This window comes from Ascaphus truei, chromosome 8 (genome assembly GCF_040206685.1).
Source record: "Ascaphus truei isolate aAscTru1 chromosome 8, aAscTru1.hap1, whole genome shotgun sequence".
In the NCBI taxonomy this organism is placed as follows: domain Eukaryota; kingdom Metazoa; phylum Chordata; class Amphibia; order Anura; family Ascaphidae; genus Ascaphus; species Ascaphus truei.
In genome coordinates this window covers 37,146,109-37,164,453 of record NC_134490.1, presented here as the reverse complement: position 1 = coordinate 37,164,453, position 18,345 = coordinate 37,146,109, and the positions used below count along the sequence as shown (strand labels likewise).

The window sequence follows — 18,345 nt, the reverse complement described above, 5'->3', positions numbered from 1 at the left end:
CATAGTGTAAATGGTATCGGATTTTATTAAATTAGCTAAAATCAGGTCACTTACAACAATTCGGTAGGACATGCGCAATGGACATAAGCATCAGCCTCCTGTCTTTCATCTGCCGGTATGGGACTCGGTTCTCGTGCCTGGAAGTATATCGCTATCAGCCGCGTCTTACAGCCAGGTATCTCCGATGGTGTGCATCCACCCAAAGGTCCCCAGGCACAGCGGCAAACGATCTTTGGTTCCGCAGCTCCCTTCCTTAATAGCAGACGGACAATAGAACAGGTCCCTGGTACAGCCAAAAGCTTTTCACCCTAACACGTTTCTTCGCTGGGGTAATGGCGACTTCATCAGAGGTTAAGGCATGAGATCATACTCATGCTTTATATAGCCCAGATTCATTAATTGTTAATTGATTTCGGCTACCACCGTTAATACGTGGATAAAAAGTGACTATAATGGAATTGGCTTAGGGGTAGGGAAATTAACATATACACAATATTGTCACGGGAATGTCACGGGTGCTCACCACAAACCGGACTGGACCGCGAGGCCGAGGTGGGGATACAGGTAAACCACCGCCCTACAGCCGCGTGGGCGGGTCCGGTAAGCAGAGTAGTTGTGGATAGCCTGGGTCAGGGCAGGAGAGTGTAGGATCGTAGAGGTACTTGCCGGAATCAGGGTCGGTGAGGTCAAGAGTAGTCGAGGTCCAATGCCAGAGGTTGAGGAGAAGGTAGACGTCCGATGAGCGAGCCAGGGTACAAGGGTGCCAGAAGTCAGGAGTCCAGATACAGAGCAGGATCTAGTACAAGGAGACAGGAACAGACTGCGAAGTGTCTTGTAGCAAGCGCAACCAAAGACTGACTATGCTCAGCAATCAGCTTAGGGCTGATTGCACTATATACAGAGAGGAGCCAATGGGGAACTACCAGCAGTGAGGTCAGATGTAGGTAGAGCGCTGGTAGGCTGAGGCTGGGTGTAGGGCAGGTGTGGGAGGTTCTAGGTAATTGGAAGCAGTAGGGATGGGCGTACATGTGAGCGCACGAGCGTGCGGGGACGGAACAGCGGTACAGCGCTGTGGAGGCAGTTGAGGGATGTCGGATGTTGGCTTTATTTTTGTTAAATCATGACACGGTGTAATATGTCATGTGTTGTTGTTCATCTGAGGTTGTATTTACCTCATTTTTAGACCTGCTAAGGAACAGATGATTGTTATTATGTCCTGATATGTAAAACCATGGAATTCAAAGAGGGTGTACTTTCTTTTTCACACAACTGTAGGTCCCATTTGCTGTGTATTTCTACTTACCCTAACTGGAAACCTTAGCAACAACTCAGACTTAGAAAAACAAATATGAAAATGACCTAAAGAATACTTGCACTGTATTTATATCTTAAGCAGTGTGCTGCTGCCACCACTTGGGTGGGATTCCAGCTTTCATTTTTAGGAATGAAAGTGATTGCAGATAAGAACCAGTTTCTTCTCCTCCCTCACACTTTGTGTCCCTGTGTCTCAGGCAATAAAAAGTGGATTGTAAGTTCTTCAGGTATCACGATTATCCTAAAACAGTCTAATTAACCGTAGGGGGTATTTACCAAGGAGTAATATAAATGAAAATTGATTTTAGTTCTGACCCAAAGGGGCATATTTGGGAGCATCAAATATCATCTCTAACTGATTAAAGTGTAACTTTCAGTGCAGTTTATTTTGCCCAAAAAGCCACAAATCAATTTAGCTTCTTCATGAAACAGCCTTCCAACTGCGCCGTCTTTAAATGAAAAGAAACAATAAATGAAATAACCAGCATTTAATATGAACCTGCCCTCTCTCATTGCACAGGGACTGCCATTTCTGTGACGGGATGTGTAATGACTAAACCTAAAAGATGTCAAGACAGAAACACAGATCATTTCAAGTCTGTCAAGTGATTTGAGCACATAGCAAGTGCGTTTCCCAGCTGAAAACGTGTAATAATAACAAGGTTTTGTTCAGAAAGATCATTAGATTTCAACATTTTGCTTTAGTTTATCTCAGGCTGCCAGCAGCTTTCTTGGCGAAAATGAAGCGCTTTTATTTTTTTTCCGAATAATGTTGTTGTGATAAAATATCATTGTATCATTAAAAGGCTGCACCGATCAACCCTTTCAGTGACAGTACATTGCATTACATGTTTTCATACATTGCATGTTATTATATCGCTCTGCATTGTAATATAATGCGCTGCATGTTATTTTATAGCTCTGCATGTTAATATATCACTCTGCAGTGTATTATATGGTTCTGCATGTGATTATTTGGCTCTGCATGTCAGTATATAACTTGGCATGTTATATTCTCTGCATATTATTATATAGCTCTGCATATTATTATATAGCTCTGTGTATTATTATATAGCTCTGCATATTATTATATAGCTCTGCGTATTATTATATAGCTCTGCATATTATTATATTGCCCTGCGTGTTATTATATCTCTGCATTGTAATATATAAATCTGCATGTTATTATATAATTCTACGCGGACTTATATCACTCTGTTATTATATCGCTCTGCATGTTATTATATCGCTCTGCATGTTATATCTTTCTGCATGTTATTATACAGTATTGCTTTGCATGTTATTACATTGTTCTGCGTGTTATTATATTGCTCAGTGTAACCCCCCTCCTAGAGGGTTACTAGCAGGTTAGCATATGCCGGGCCCCACTCTATCTTGCCATGGGAATTCTGACATCATGGAAGAGTATTTAAGTGAGGGAGAATGTTCTTGAAGGTTAGGTTCCAGGAGTACAAATGTAGAGGAGCCTCAGGGAGAGTAGATAAGTAATATTTATAAAGCAATAGCACAGACCAGGCCCCCCTGTTTATTATGTTATAGATAGGGACAGTATGCTTTAAGTTTGAATCCCCAAAAGAAGGCATGGATTCTTGAATATTTAAGGAAAAGGAACAGAACACACCACAGAGGGCCTCAGGAAATAAGGGTGTCAGCGGATCAGCGCCAAACGTGGATGTGCACTAATATTCCTCATCAGTCTGTATGTAAGTGGCAGTTCCCAACCAGGCCAAAGGTATTGGGTCACGTAAGAAAGTCCCACCGGGACTGCTGTAGGGGCCTAGAGTAATCCAATTAATACCAATGATGATCCCGAAGCAACAAGGGGGACCGGGCCCCACACTTACATAGAGCAAGAAAGTCAATGTACCTCCATTTGAGTGTTAAGAGTGGGCACTGATGGAAGAACCATATTCATGTACGTCTAATATAAAATACAGTACAACATAGTCAATATGTGTCTGAGCGGTCCCTGTGCTTGGGGACACGAATAAATGACAGTTGTACTCCAAACGTTCCTAGCACCCATGTTTTATATCCTTGCTACCTGATCACCCAGCCAACGTAATTCCTGCACCCCGAGTTAAGGTAACCCATGCAGACTAGCCATATACACATCACACTGAGGTAACCTCCCTAGGAAGCCGGACAGGGAGGGTTACCTCTGCATGTTATACATCTCTGCATGTTATTATACAGTATTGATTTGCGTGTTATTCCATTGCTCTGCCTGTTATTATATCACTCTGCATGTTACTATATTGCTCTGCATGCGGTTATACATCATCCTCTTTGCATACTTTGCAGGTCCTACCAGCTGTGAGTGGGTTAGAGCTGGGCTGCGCAAACTGGGGGGCATGACATTTTTCTGGGGGGGTCGCAGCGGTTGCAGAGGCCCGCACTCTTCCCCAAGGCAGTTAAATTCTGGGGACCCTGCGAGGCCTCTGCGACCTCAACGTACCGAGATTCAGCCGGCTTCTGGATGCGTCTCCATGGCAACGCGGCATCAAATTACGCCGTGGGTCACGTGATGTCACATGAACCTATGGCATCATTTGATGCCGCACTAAGGTAAGGGGGGGGCGCGAGCACCGGGGGAGACAAGGCAGGGGGGCGCAGCAACAAAAGTTTGCACACCCCTGGGTTAGAGCACTGAGCCTGCAGCGTCTGTACATACTGAAGTGCTCTTTGAATATAACTTTATTAAAACTCTCTCGAGCCATTGAATACAGAAATGAGGGACTGCCCCTGTGTTACTGAGCGTTACACCAAACCTGGGTTCTATAGACTACGTATCTGCCTCAGCATTAAAAAAGTCATGTTTGACAGATATTTCAATTCTCACATCGAAATATCTTTTCAAGTACATTTAAATTGGTTCAGAATAAAGCTGTGTTTAATAGTTTGTAGCATATCACCATAGGAACAGAGACCACGCAATCTGTGCTCCCACTCCCCCACTTCCCTTACCAGTCATGGCTATTTATTTCCAGGTGGTTACGGGGAGAATGGGCTGTTCCTGCGTCTTCTCTCTTAGCTTGTTAGGAATCTGCACAAATCTGAATCCTGAAAGACTGGGGTCAATCCACAGATCCGTCACCTCCCACGTCAACAGTATTACGCGTGATGGGGGTACGGGAGCTGTGCTGACCGCGTATTGAGATTCGGTCAGATAATTACAGTGCCACAAGGCCTCGGAGAGTGTTTATCAAACAGCTGGAAGCGATCAACAAACAACTGTCATCTTTTATTCCTTTTTTTTTTTTTTTAACCCTTTCAGTTTCACAGGGGTTTGCTGCATTGCTCAAGCGCAGAGAGTGTATAATTAAATTAAAGCCAGTGATATGTTGCAGTGTTGGGGGTTTCTTATCTTCTCAAACTGAACCCACCCCATCAGTATCCTGTTTTCAAAGTAAAGGGACAAAAGTTTTTAGGGGATGGGGTAAAAATCCCATATTGAAGAATAATTGCTGAAGGAATTGGAAAACAATGGCACTGAGTTTGAAGCAGGGGAGCCTGGTTCAATTCCCGGTGTCGGCTCCTTATGACCTTGGGCAAGTCACTTTATCTCCCTGTGCCTCAGGCACCAAAACTGGATTGTAAGCTTTATGGTTCAGGGACTGTGTCTGTAACAATCCTATGTACAGTGCTATATGGCTCATTGCAGGTCTTCCAGCAATACAAGAGTTAAAATATCAGCCTGTGAGCTTTTCTTGTTATACGCCTCAGGTTACACCCTATATAGTAATCCCTGTGGTCACTGAATATATATCTCTCATCATTATATTGTAAGTTCCCGGGAACAGCGACTCCCTGTACTATTATTCCTGCTTTGTTTATCTGCATTCATATTGTACACTTCAGCTGCATATAAACTGAGCATATAATAGCAGTGTTACCCACGCTCTGTAAAAAATAACATCTTGATTGGATATATTATCTCAGGAAATGTGATTCCATACAGAAGAATAACCCATCCCAACCCTCTAGGGGCCAATAACTCATATATAGATGGTGTGGCACAATGAGAATAGCAGCAAATGTGTGCACAATTTCAGCTCTGCCTCGTGAAATGAGCCAAAAATAATTGTGTTAGGGCTGCTCAGGCCCTTGCCAAGAGATACCGGGTCTTTATCAGGATATTTGATTTGGTCCCATCATTCTATAGAAAGAAAGACTTACGGATGTCTAACATATACACCCAGAAAAAAATATATAGAGAGAGATATGGGGATGAGAGAGAGAGAGGAGAGAGAGGAGAGAGAGGAGAGAGATATGGGGATGAGAGAGAAGAGAGAGATATGGGGATGAGAGAGAGAGATATGGGGGTGAGAGAGAGAGAGAGAGATATGGGGATGAGAGAGAGAGATATATGGGGATGAGAGAGAAGAGAGAGATATGGGGATGAGAGAGAGATAGATATGGGGATGAGAGAGAGAGATATGGGGATGAGAGAGAGAGAGATATGGGGATGAGAGAGGAACAGAGTGGGTATAAGAGAGAGAGAGAGAGAGAGAGAGAGAGAGAGAGAGAGAGATGGGGATGAGAAAGAGGAACAGAGTGGGTATGAGAGAGAGAGAGAGAGAGAGAGAGAGAGAGAGAGATGGGGATGAGAGAGAGAGATGGGGATGAGAGAGATGGGGATGAGAGAGAGGGGGGGGGGAACGTAGATATGAAAGCGAGAGAGGGTATGAAGAAATGAGAGAGGGGGAAATGTGATAGAAATTAGGGCGTGGATAGGAGTGAGAAATGGAGGAGGGAGACATGAGAGGGAAGAGTGTGTATGAGAGAGAGAGGGGGATATGAGAGCAGGAATATGAGAGAGAAATGAGGGAGGGAGATATGAGAGAGTGGGAAAAGGGGGGCTATGAGTGAGAAATAGGGGAAGAAGAAATGAGAGGGAAGAGAGGGGGTTAAGAGAGAGATTTATGGGAGGGGGATGTGAGAGAAATGTTTAAAGACATCAGAAGCTTTAAGGGCTACAGAAGGGGCCATGATTTGAAGATTGGTGGCAGGTTCAGGGTTGACTTATTTCCTGATATACAGTAATACCTGATACATGGAACTGCTTCCAGCAAAAAAGCAGGGGGCCCATACAGCCAAATAATTCCTGGTGCAGACAAAAGGGGACAAAGGTGTTAGACCTGCAAGAGCCTGAGACAGAACATGCTTAGGTATCTGCTGTCAGTGTCAGTCCCGGGTGCAAAACGTATACAAAAAAAGCCTCAAAATTATCAAGGAAGGATAAAGCAACATGAATGTTCAATTCTTATGCTGATTTTTGTCCCAGTTTTGCAGACCCGTCGTCATTTTGCACATAAATAGACCCCACTGTACTTCCTCTTCTCGTGCTGGATGGAGGTACTCCCAAGCACACACACACACACATATACACACACACACACACATACACACACACACACACACACTCATTTCTGTTTAATAGGTACAAATGGTCTTACAGGAGCCACAAACTTGTAGGGTACCTGCTAAAAAGGCCCAGTTGGAGGATATGCTTCTGCAGCGAGGGGACTGTGAGTAACACACCTTCATGTGTACATAATTCTGTATGCAGATGCATTCTGAGAGTTTTTCTTCCCGTGCCTCCACAGCTAACCTTGCCACAACCGATATCATCTTCCTGGTGTCCTGCGTGCCCTTCACGGCAGCACTATACCCACTGCCTGGTTGGATCTTCGGGGAGTTCATGTGCAAGTTTGTCAACTATATCCAGCAGGTGAGCATGCAACCAATTTTGGGCAGGTGGTGCCTGCAACTGAGTGCAAACCAGAGCCTTGCAGGGTGCAGCAGCCTGGAACCCCTCAGCGATGGGGCACCTGACTGCAGGGGCAAGGCTCCCCTTTCTTCCCCCCCCTCCTCATCCTCACCTCCCCTCCCCACCTCCCCTGCCCATCTCACCTCCTCCTCACCTGCCCCTCTTCCTCAGCCCCCCCCCCCTCCCACAGTATTTTACTGTGTATTTTTGTCATATTGGATGTAGCATTGGGCTTCTCTGTCACTTGTTGTATTAGGCTAAGGCCCCGCTGCCTCAGACCACGCGCCCGCACTGCAGACAGGCGGCGCGTGGAGAGACACTTGGGGCCTTTTCCGGTCCAAAGGGACCATTTTTGCGAGCATGGCCAAAACGGGTGGGGGGGTGCGGCCATGACGAGGGGGGCGCGGCCATGACGTGAGGGGGCGGGACCGCCCGTCAGCCATTCAGCCCCTCAACTCCTCAACCCCTCAACCGCTGTTGCTGAGCCCCTCATGAGCTCTGCGTGTTATTATATATCTGCGTGTTATTATATCTCCCTGCATGTTATTATATCTCTCTGCATGTTGTTATATCTCCCTGGTTTATCTATTTATCACACCACACACTCCCCTCCCCTGCCATGAAATTATAGAGTGTAATCTAAATAAAAGCACAGCACTCCTGTTTGCCTTTTGCAACTCAGACTAGCAGGCGTCAGAGAGGAAAACTCCAGCTGGCTGAAAGGCTTTTTAATTACTACCCTGCAACCTCAGGTTTATTTTAAGTTCTTGAACAAACCGTCTGTCCCTCAAAGAAACCACGGGCTCGCCGTTTTTCTCCCGCAGCGCCCCAGCCTGCCACTCATTATTCTTATTTTTCAAATCTTGAGGTCACCGCTTCGCAACATGGGACTGACCGATCGTGTTGGGCTGATGGATAACCCCTGTCTGCAGGATGTAATATCTGCCCCTGGGCCTGTGGTTCATTGGTAACGGTTCTGTAAAGAATTCCATTGGGAGCACTGAATTCTGGGGCCGCACTGGTTTTGCTCCAGTTTTGCAGTCAAAAGACTTTAGTAAATAACCCCCAAAGTTTGGACACTAAAATTAGGCTGGGGCCACGTTGCCGCTGAGCGCGCTCGGCGCGATCACTTCAGCAATTCCCAATAAGTACGGGCTCGTGCACGTGCACATACGCTTAGCAAACCTAGGCGCTTGGGGAGACAAGGAAAATTGATTTTCAAGTGCGCTGAAGGGTCACATGACCCTTCAGCAACCAATCAGCACCAGTCCATGCACACAGCCAAACACACATACACAGACATAGCCGCCAAAACACCCCTCCCCCGATACATACAACACACACTTACCTTGGGTATGGTCTTAGACCCCGGCCCACCCACGCTGTGCGGGCCTCACTCACCCTCCCGCGCCAGACCTCGCTCTCATGCCGGAAGCGCATGCCCACATCAGAGAGAGGCCCTGCGCGGGACACTGCAGCTGGGGAGAGCGGGGCCTCGTGGCCGGAAAAGCATTTGGGCGCGACCTCTGGTCGGACCCAACGTCTTTGCCTGGCTGCAGGTCCTCTTGTTGCAAGTTGCCCTGATTAGGGATATCCTTGCTTCAGCACGGGAGGCTCAATCATTCTTACTGAGCCACCTGTGCTGAAGCAGGGATATCCTTAAACCCTTATCAGTTGGTGGCCCATGAGGACTGGAGTTGGCCACCCCTGCACTGATCATTCCTTCTGTTTGCTGAGCAGAAATCGCTGTCCGCCATGTTCTCCCTGCCCCATGGCATCATATTTACTGTGGTGGACAATGTTATCTTATCAACGAACCATTGATAAAACGCCTCTTCTTGTCTGCCTGTGCACAAGTGATAGGTAGCATGTCTGCTGCAAAACTGGGACAAAAAGATGCACCAGCTTTATAAGAACAAGCAACCTAGCCTTGAGTATGGGGCAGTTTTTTTCTTCCCCAATGACCCCAATGGACAGTTAGAAGGGCTGATTAAGCTGCTTGCTACATTTTTACGACGTGTTTTTTGTACAGTACTTTTTTATCTTTTTGTTATTATGTAGCTGCAAGTAAAATAAGTGTGACTGCCTATAATATAGCATGTTACTCAGGGATCGCAGAGGTGTGGAGTGGCCAGTCTATGAGTACCTGTTCTAACAGACTAACGCTGCACATCATTGTGTGGATAAGTAAGAGCGCTGTTTTCACCCTGCAGTCGTTACTGATAAATGACCCCTAATCGTTTAAACGGGAAAGAATGTCACTTGGGCAGAGAGGACGCTCAGTGTCATTTGATGTTCCACTACTGTCCTGGAACGGTGATAAATGTGCCCAGTGTGTCATTAATGAGCAGACAGTGTGATGTCCCCTTTGATGTTCATTAGCTCTGGAGCTTATATTTAAACATTAGAATACTGACTAGCACAGGCTTCTACTGTGTGTGTATTGCACAGAGTGAGAAGAGGCAGATATATATATATATATATATATAGATCCAGTAGTGTTTCTGTATATATTGTATGGGTATGTTAAAGATAGGAATACTCCTAATGTTACATATATAGCCAGTGTATTATAATAATAAGAATAATATTAATAATAATAATAAAGTGTGCATTGACACCTGCCTATGATCTTATTTTAGAAGCTATTAAATCAGCACCAGGAAGTAATAGAATATTTCCCTATCACTGTATTGCATAGTTACATACATAGTAGATGAGGTTGACTAAAGACATATTAATCGAGTTCAATGTATGTAAAACTTAGTCAACTGAGATGCTCATCCTATATTTGTATATCTATCTCTCTATCCAGAAGAAAGCAAACATAAAAAAATCAGTGAAACATCATCCAAAGATGTATCGTAAGAGAAAAAATAAATCCCTTCCTGACTCCAGTAATGGCAATCAGATTAATCCCTGGATCCGCACCATGTCCATGTTTAATTATGTGATTTATTCCCGTACACCTTTCCTGTCTAAAAAGATGTCCAACCTTTTCATAGCAGATATCCTTGTGTCTTTATTTGTACAGGCAGTCCTCGGTTATCCGACACAATGCGTTACTCAAAATGGCGTTGGATAGCGAAACGTTGTAAAGCGAAACACGTTTCCCCATAGGAACACTGTTTAAATGAAAGGTTCCGTTCCTGAAGGCATTTTTAATGCTAAAATACACAAAATATTTTACGCAGGCAATAAGATATGCAGCACACACATAAATTATATAGTGTATATACTGTATTATATATATAATATTACATAATATATAATATAATATAAAAATATAATATATTATATAGCATAATATAGTATAATATATAGTATATACTGTACACATAAACAACTTTGCAAAGCGTCGTAAGAGCGTTGGATAAGCCATTTTGGCGTTGTAAAAATGAACATAGGTATGCATTGCATAGCGTTGGATAAGCCATTCGTTGTAAAGCAAAGCGTTGTAAAACGAGGACTGCCTGTATCTCTCTGTATATAACATGAGCTAGGTTCCTGTCATTTGCTGTGCACATGGTCAGCACATCAATCCTGATAATAGTTTGAGTCCCTTTTCCATAAGCAAGATATGTTTTAAACTATTGGAAGTGGCTTGGTCATACTTGCTACTGCTCTATAAAACAGGAAGCTCATTTCCTGAGCAGTTCCCTTTCCCCTCTAGTGACCATACAGTATATATTTAAACAGGCAACAGGACACTTTGGTCCAGATCCACAACAGGGTGCTAAGCATTGAGCACAATTTTATTTCCCCTTTTGTGGGTCTGGGCCACTGTGTCTTTGTTGCACTCATCCCACCGCCTCACTTATGGATCCCAAAATAAAAAGGACGTGTTTAGCCATCTTCTGCAGCCAAAGCTCTTCAGGAGAGTGAGCGTCATGAGAGGAAGAGTCTTTGAAGATAAATGGGCATCTTGTTTTTATATAGAGTTCTTTTAGATCAGATGACAGGCAAAGTGTTCCTAGTGCCCTGAGATACCCACACTCATCCCTCGCTCCCTGTAATTGTAGTGGGGCTCGCTTGGGTTCCTGTGCCTACTTAACCCCCTGAGTGCCATGCAGTGCATTGCAGAGCAATACGTCGCTGACACCTTCGGCACACTCAAGTGATTAATGCTCACCCTTTGATTAGATCTGCGGTAAAGACAGGGCCCTCTCACAGCAGCAAATCAATGTTACTTGTTAAGCAGAAAATCAGAAGTCGATAGGAGGAGAGAGATGGAAAACCCTCCCGCCAAGGGTGTGGGCTGAAAATAAAGGAGAGAGTGGAGTCTTCACCCCTTCACTTCAATGGGTTAATATTGTGGCAGTCCATGCAGCTCTGTGGCTCCTATGCTGTGAGGCTGCTTCCCAGCCCTGGGGAAGACATCAGCTCCAATCAGATGACTGGCACTGAAATCTTCCCAGCGCGGGGAAGACAGGATCATTGAATACGATACAATGTGAGGATTCACTAAACACCGAGTTCCAGCGTTGACTGCCATACAAGTCAATATCAGTTAACGCAGGATCGCAGTGTGATACCTCGCATCAGCGCTAGTGAATAATCCCAGCGTAATGTATGTAAATCTCGGAGCTTAATGTACACTGGGGCCCCCTAACCAGTATAGTGAGAAGCAATTAGCAATGCTTCCATGTAAATTCTAGCGAACACAAACTGATCGCTAATTAATTCTATGTTAGCGAGCCGCTCACAATATTAAGAGTGTGGGGATTATTAATTCATCTGCAATAGTGCTGATCGGGGCACTATCAAATGCCAGGGGTGGGGGGGGGGGCCTTATAAGTGCCAGAAAGCTGTTCTGGTTACAATAATAAGTGCAGGAATAGTGTTCCGGCACGTGGACAATGGGCCCCTAAAGGTGGTTGTCCCCGGTACATCAGGCTGCACATATGCCAGTTCCGCCACTGACGACGGTTGTGAGTGTTTTAGGACTCATTGTGTCAATGCAATAAATGAGCGCCAGTTAATCATGTCCTGCTTTGTGTCTGTCCCACCCAGGTATCTGTGCAAGCCACCTGTGTCACCCTCACCGCTATGAGCGTGGATCGCTGGTACGTGACGGTGTTCCCGCTGCGCTCTCTGCGTCAGCGCACGCCCCGTGTGGCCGCCGCAGTCAGCCTCGGGATCTGGATAGGTAACCTATCCTCTGTATGAATATATCCGGAAGAAAGGAGAGCGGGTGGGATATGTGATAGAGACTTTCTGATATCCCCAGGGTATCAGTAATGTGCAAAACGTGTTTATCAGGGATTTTTCTTATTATTTTGAATCACTCTGAATATGTGAGAAAATGTAGCACTGAAATTGTAGTGGATGCGTGGAACAGCCACCCAGCAGACAATGTGTGGAGTTTGACAATAGGGAGTCTACCAGCATAACCAGAAGAAATGTTGGTGACACAAACAGACCAACATTAAATAAAAAAAATCACCTAGAAAACAGGTTTTTCTGTGTTCAGATTTAAACCAGCCATTCCCCATGTGTGAAGGGGATCATTTGACGTGTACCATTTCATATCCGCAGTTTCACCTCTCTCTGGCTCCCTGTCTCTTTAACCTCATGCTTCTGCTACTCTCTCCCTTTTTTTTGCCTTTTGCTAATGGTGTTGTTTTGCTGTCCCTTCATATCGTGAGCCAATTTGTCTCCCACACTCAGTCCCTCAATGCTTTTTCCTGCTGCCCTCTCCAGCGCAATTCAGAGCGTTTCAAGGGCACTTCGAGACAAAGTAACCTCAAATAGGGGGGATAAAAAGGAATGAACTGTTGAATGTTGATAAGCTTTAACAAGCGTTAATCAGGACATGAGAGCTGAGGTTGTCACCTTCAAATAGGGACCAGAGCTATTACTGCTGAGCAGAAAATCCACTGTCCTATTTTTATGATGGTCAAAGAACTTTGTTAAACAACCCATTAACTATGGAGGCAGCCCTTGTAAATGTGAAGATCATTAGCTCTCCCGAACCTCTGATACAATTTTCTAATTAAGCCTGCGGCTTGTTATGGGAGGTTATTTTGGCAGTGCAATTGCTCACCCCACAGTATACTTTATCAGCAGTGGTCTTCATATAACTCACACACGAGGCTCTGCAATGCGCCATAGTATAGAGTAACCTTCTATTTTTGATGCCTTGCTAATGAATTAATTTTTGGGGTGATTTTCATCAGATGTCAGAAGATTGTCCATCAAACATCCTAACCTTGACACACATAATTCATAAGAGAAGTGTATACCACCTCAAACACAACATCTGATGCATACCCAGAATGTTCTACATCTCGTGAGGTGCGTCCCTTAAACCCCCCGAGAATTAACCTTTAATTACAGGTGTATAACGTCACTGCCCTCATTCGAGGGGATGCAGCCCATAAACATTGAGTATGAGACAAGCAGGGGATTCTGGGAGAGGAAAAAGCAGCCACCGGTGTCTCCTTCAAATTAAAACTGATTAGAAGCCAATAGATAGAGAAACTTTAGAGTTGCCCTTGTAATTTGCTGCCCTTGTATATGAAGTTTTCAGCTCACAGTAGATTCTTGGTGCGATTAGACATTTAATGACAAAGATGCAGGTTTTTTTCAGCTGCATAGATATCCCTCTTTGTATTTCATTGATATCGCAGATCACTTTCTCCCCTCTGTTCTCTAGTAACGCTCTCACTCCCTCTCAGGCTCCTTCATCGTCTCCATCCCAGTCCCCATCTATAACCAGCTCACAGAGGGTTACTGGTTCGGGCCCCAGATGTACTGCATCGAATCCTTCCCATCTGTCTCCCATGAGAAAGCTTTCATCCTCTACAACTTCCTGGCAGTCTACCTGCTCCCCCTGCTCACTATCTGCATCTGCTACTCTGCCATGGTGTACCAAATGGGGCGCCCGTCTGTAGAACCGTTGGATAACAGCTACCAGGTAACAGACTCACGGTGGGATATGGAGACGGAGACATTGTCACATTGTAACAGAGACATGGAGACCGTGTAACAAAGGCATGGATATTTGGTTACATTGGAGCATTAACACATGATATCTTTAGTAACATAGAGACATGGTGACATAGAAATATAGTTATATAGTAACAGTGAGGTAGCGACATGGTAACATTGCAATATAGATAGATGGTAAGATATTCATTTGGAAAAACAGAGCAGTCTCGCTGCCTGGTATCCATGGTCTGGGGTCAAGAAACCCCCTCTTCTGTTACTCCTGAGAGATGGTGACTGCCATGTGTCTGTCACAGGTGCAGCTCCTGGCTGAGCGTTCCGAGGTGATGCGGACCAAGATCTCGCGCATGGTGGCCGTCATAGTCCTGCTCTTCACTATCTGCTGGGGCCCCATCCAGCTTTACATCCTGTTCCAGGCCTTCAGCCCCAGCTTCAAGCGCAACTACTACACATACAAGGTGAAAATCTGGGCCCACTGCATGTCCTACACCAACTCCTCCGTCAACCCCATTGTCTATGCCTTCATGGGCGCCAACTTCCGCAAGGCCTTCAACAAGGTCTTCCCTTTCCTCTTCAAGCAGCGTGTGGGCAGCACCAGAGCCGCCAACCCCAATGCCAATACTGAGATGCACTTTGTGTCCTCGGGCACCTAAGTTACTAGGGATCAGTGTGGGGCTAGGGAGGGGGCTGAGAGGCCTGGCATATTTCAAGGACGAATAATTTGGGTTCAGTGCAATGTCTGCCAATCTTGTCTCAAGTAACCCTTTGAATGCTAGAGGACCCAATTGAAAAAGGTGTTCAAATGGCACACAGGACCTGGAAACATGACAGGGATGCTGGCTGGCCACGTGCAGGCACATGGCTAAAGTAGGACTGCAAACCGCTTACGCCTTCTTATTTCATGCTAGACAGGTGCCTTTCAGGCACGGAGTGGTGTGATTGGTCACAAATATACTGATCCCCTGATCACTCACCTGGATGACAGCTCTTTAGAATGTTCCTCTCATCTACAATTAATGAAGGGGCTCAGCATACACTTGATATAAAAAATATTACCTTGTTTTCTTTAATGCCATTGCTGTCAGAGGGCAACACATTAATGGCCCCTCTGGGATCAAAGACCTTAAATGAATCCTTTCACTGTTAAACGTTGCAGGTGCACTGGCAGCAAAAGGGTTACGGCCGCCATCCACGCTAATTGCCATTTTTGCATTTTATATTTAACTTCCTTTAATAGATCTCTACGTGCCCTTCACTGTGCTGTTTTAAATTCCATCCTCCGATCTCGAGATATAAGCATTTTAAATATTAAAATGTCTGGGAGGTTAAAATGAAGCTCTCCCCAGAGCCCATTGCAGTCTAAAGGTTAGCATGGTGACACCAGTCTTTAGGGATTAAGAAAATCATTTTTTAACACTAAAAAAAAACAATAGCTTTGTAAAGAGCAGGACATGTTCAGGGCTGAAGATAGTATTAGTTTATGAGTTCCACTCATAGAGGCTTTGGGTGGGGTTGCTGCTTTAGAATAAGTCAGTAGGGTTAGTGGAGTCTCAGTCTACCTCTTACCTGATAGTAAAGTGCCATGGGATCGCTGGAAGCTGAGTGGTCTCGGCCTCATCCCGACTCCTGGGAATCCTTTCCGAGACCCTATTACATAAGAGCTGAAGGAGTAGCTCAGTGCTAATATAGTGGTAGTGGGCATCTCTTTGTGACCTTGGGCAATTAGATTGTAAGCTCTACAGGGCAGGAACTCATCGTGCTGGCAAAAATCCAATAGGCAGTGGTGCGTGCTCTGTATTATATTATTATTATAAGAGGAGGGGGTCATCAGTAACACTAATATTCAGTTATTCAATATGGAAGTTCTGAATCACAAATGGTCATGGAGAATAGTTACTGCCTATGTATATCTGTATACATCCACCTCTGCCTATGTATATCTGTATACATCCACCTGTGCCTATGTATATCTGTATAACTATTAATATCTGGGAACAGTGAACAGTGCTGAAGGATCTACAACACTGCAGCATTGAAGCGGTTAAAGCCACCGCCCACTTGGCAAGGTATCTTGAAGCTGTGACAAAGTGAACGCTCTTACCCTCTCTGCCATTTTTCTTAATATTTAGATTGTAAGCTCTGCGGGGCAGGGATTTCCTTTCCTATTTACTCATTTTGTTTGTTGCAATTATTGTACTATAATTCCCTGTACTGTATTGTCTCTGTTGTAAAGCGCTGAGTACACTGTGGGCGCTATATAAATAAAGATATAAATAAACATGTGCCATAGTGTAAAAAAATAGTGTATATTTTCCTAAAAATACACTTTTTGAACCGTACCAGGGAAAGTGGCCCATATTTACTAAGCCATGCTAAGACACACACCCTCCAGCACCAGAAGACAACTTGTGACCTTTTCAAGTGCTGGGCTATGGTGTAATCCGGAGCCAGAAGGTGACACGGATTTGCATTGTTTAGTAAATATGGACCATAATGTGGACTGTGCGGTGTTTCCAACAGATAACTATATATCTGTATATTTTGGGTGCATAACCCTTATGTCACTTTTATTGTTGCTATCCTTTGGTGACAAGTGTCTTTTTACTTCTTGCCAGTTCCCATTCTAGTTTTCTGTATTGTGTCCCCCTTTTAACCTCATGTATTTATATCCCAAACACCCTTCATTTTCCTTTTTAGGTTTATTATTTCTTTATATTCGTTATTATGTCTCATATTAGTGATATCATCTGCAATGAGTGTTCTTGCTTTTTGCACTACCCCTGACAAAGTAAACCACATTTACAAAACGCGTTGGAGTTCTTGTTCTTTGGAGGATTCCTAGTGAGCATCGAACTAGGTAGTGAGTCTGATCCCTGTTTGGCTCGCTTCCACCAGCTTGGAGTCGGTCTCCAGTACCACTAGGACTTAATGCCTATCTAACAAACGACCGCGGAGCACTATAGGAGAAAATACTACACGGAATCCTGACGTACATCTGTACTTATTCAGATAATATATGTATGTAACCCTTCTATGGTACCCCACCCGACATGAGATTGGGGGGTACACTCCTTCTGGTCACTCTGAGTGGTCTGGGTGCTGAGACCTGCTGGTAAACAGGAGGGCTGAGTGCTCCGCGGTGTTGTGGGGAAAACCCAGGACAGGGACAGGAGGTGTGGTGTGGGACAGGTTACCTTGTTCTCTCAGGGTGCACAGCGCCTCCAGCCAGCAGGGATCCCCTGAGGTCTCCAGAGGAGAGACCCCCACTGACACTCCATTCTCCAGACACAGGAACAGGGACACACACAGCAGCTTCTTTTCTGTGGATCTTTATTCAGCATAGGTGTGCAGACAACATACAGCATGATATCACAGGCATGGTGTAATCTCTGCCTCTCTGCTCATGGCAGCTTGAATTCCCCCCCCCCCCCTCTCCTTACCCAGATGGGGCAAGAGGGGGAGACCTCTTCTTGGCTTCTTATCTCTCTCAGCTCTCTCTCTCCACTAACTCACACTAACTGAATTTGGGAATATGTCTCAATTTGAATATCCTAAGGGAGTGTCTCTAGCTTTGAATCATTACAACTTAAAACTGAATACCGATTGGCTCACACACACATTAGGGGGTGTTCCAACCCATATCCACCCTTTTGGATTAACACATTCAAATGTTGCTTAGGCCCGCCCCTGAATATTGCTACATACTCAGAGCTGAAATGCAAAACAGGCCAACTGAAGGAATTAACCTTTCCACTGCCTGTTCTAACAGGACTGACAGAGAAAAGGCCCAGTAGAATACATAGCTCCCGAAGGCCAGGCTATATGTATATATAGTAAAAATGTGCAAATCCCCCTATAATAAAGAGATTAACCCCGATCACCGAGGGCTAGCAAGGCATTGCTTTATATGTTCTTAGATTGCCCCGCGTGTTGTTATATTTCTTTATCATGATTATACTGCTTTGCATATTATTGCTTTGCTCAGTCCCTTATTATTTCCCTCTGCCTCTCACACACTCCAACATTTTGCACAGAACACAAGCTCCCACTGTACGGTAGATCCTCTACTTGTGCTGGACGGAGGTTCTTCCAAGCAATTCCTATGGGAGTCCGCTAACCTAGGCAGCATTACCACACACACAAAAAGTTCTGTGTGCTACGTACAGCTGGTCTTACAGGACATAAGAACATGTAGTCTACCTGCTAAATAGGTATAGTATCTTATTAGAACACTGCATATCATTGCATTTCAGGACTCTGGGGCAGTGAGATGTTTAAAGGCCCAC

The 18,345-nt window shown here is 44.8% G+C and overlaps 1 protein-coding gene across 1 annotated transcript in view; it reads left to right on the top strand.

Moving 5' to 3' along the window:
- Nucleotides 1-16,261, top strand: part of KISS1R (KISS1 receptor) — a 29,251-nt gene extending 12,990 nt beyond the window's left edge. Inside the window, exons 2-5 of the mRNA XM_075610191.1 lie at nucleotides 6,945-7,069; nucleotides 12,122-12,257; nucleotides 13,789-14,027; nucleotides 14,356-16,261. Coding sequence (XP_075466306.1) covers nucleotides 6,945-7,069; nucleotides 12,122-12,257; nucleotides 13,789-14,027; nucleotides 14,356-14,712 — 857 coding nt within the window. The 3' untranslated portion in view covers nucleotides 14,713-16,261. The remainder of the gene's footprint in view (nucleotides 1-6,944; nucleotides 7,070-12,121; nucleotides 12,258-13,788; nucleotides 14,028-14,355) is intronic.
- Nucleotides 16,262-18,345: the final 2,084 nt, after the last annotated feature.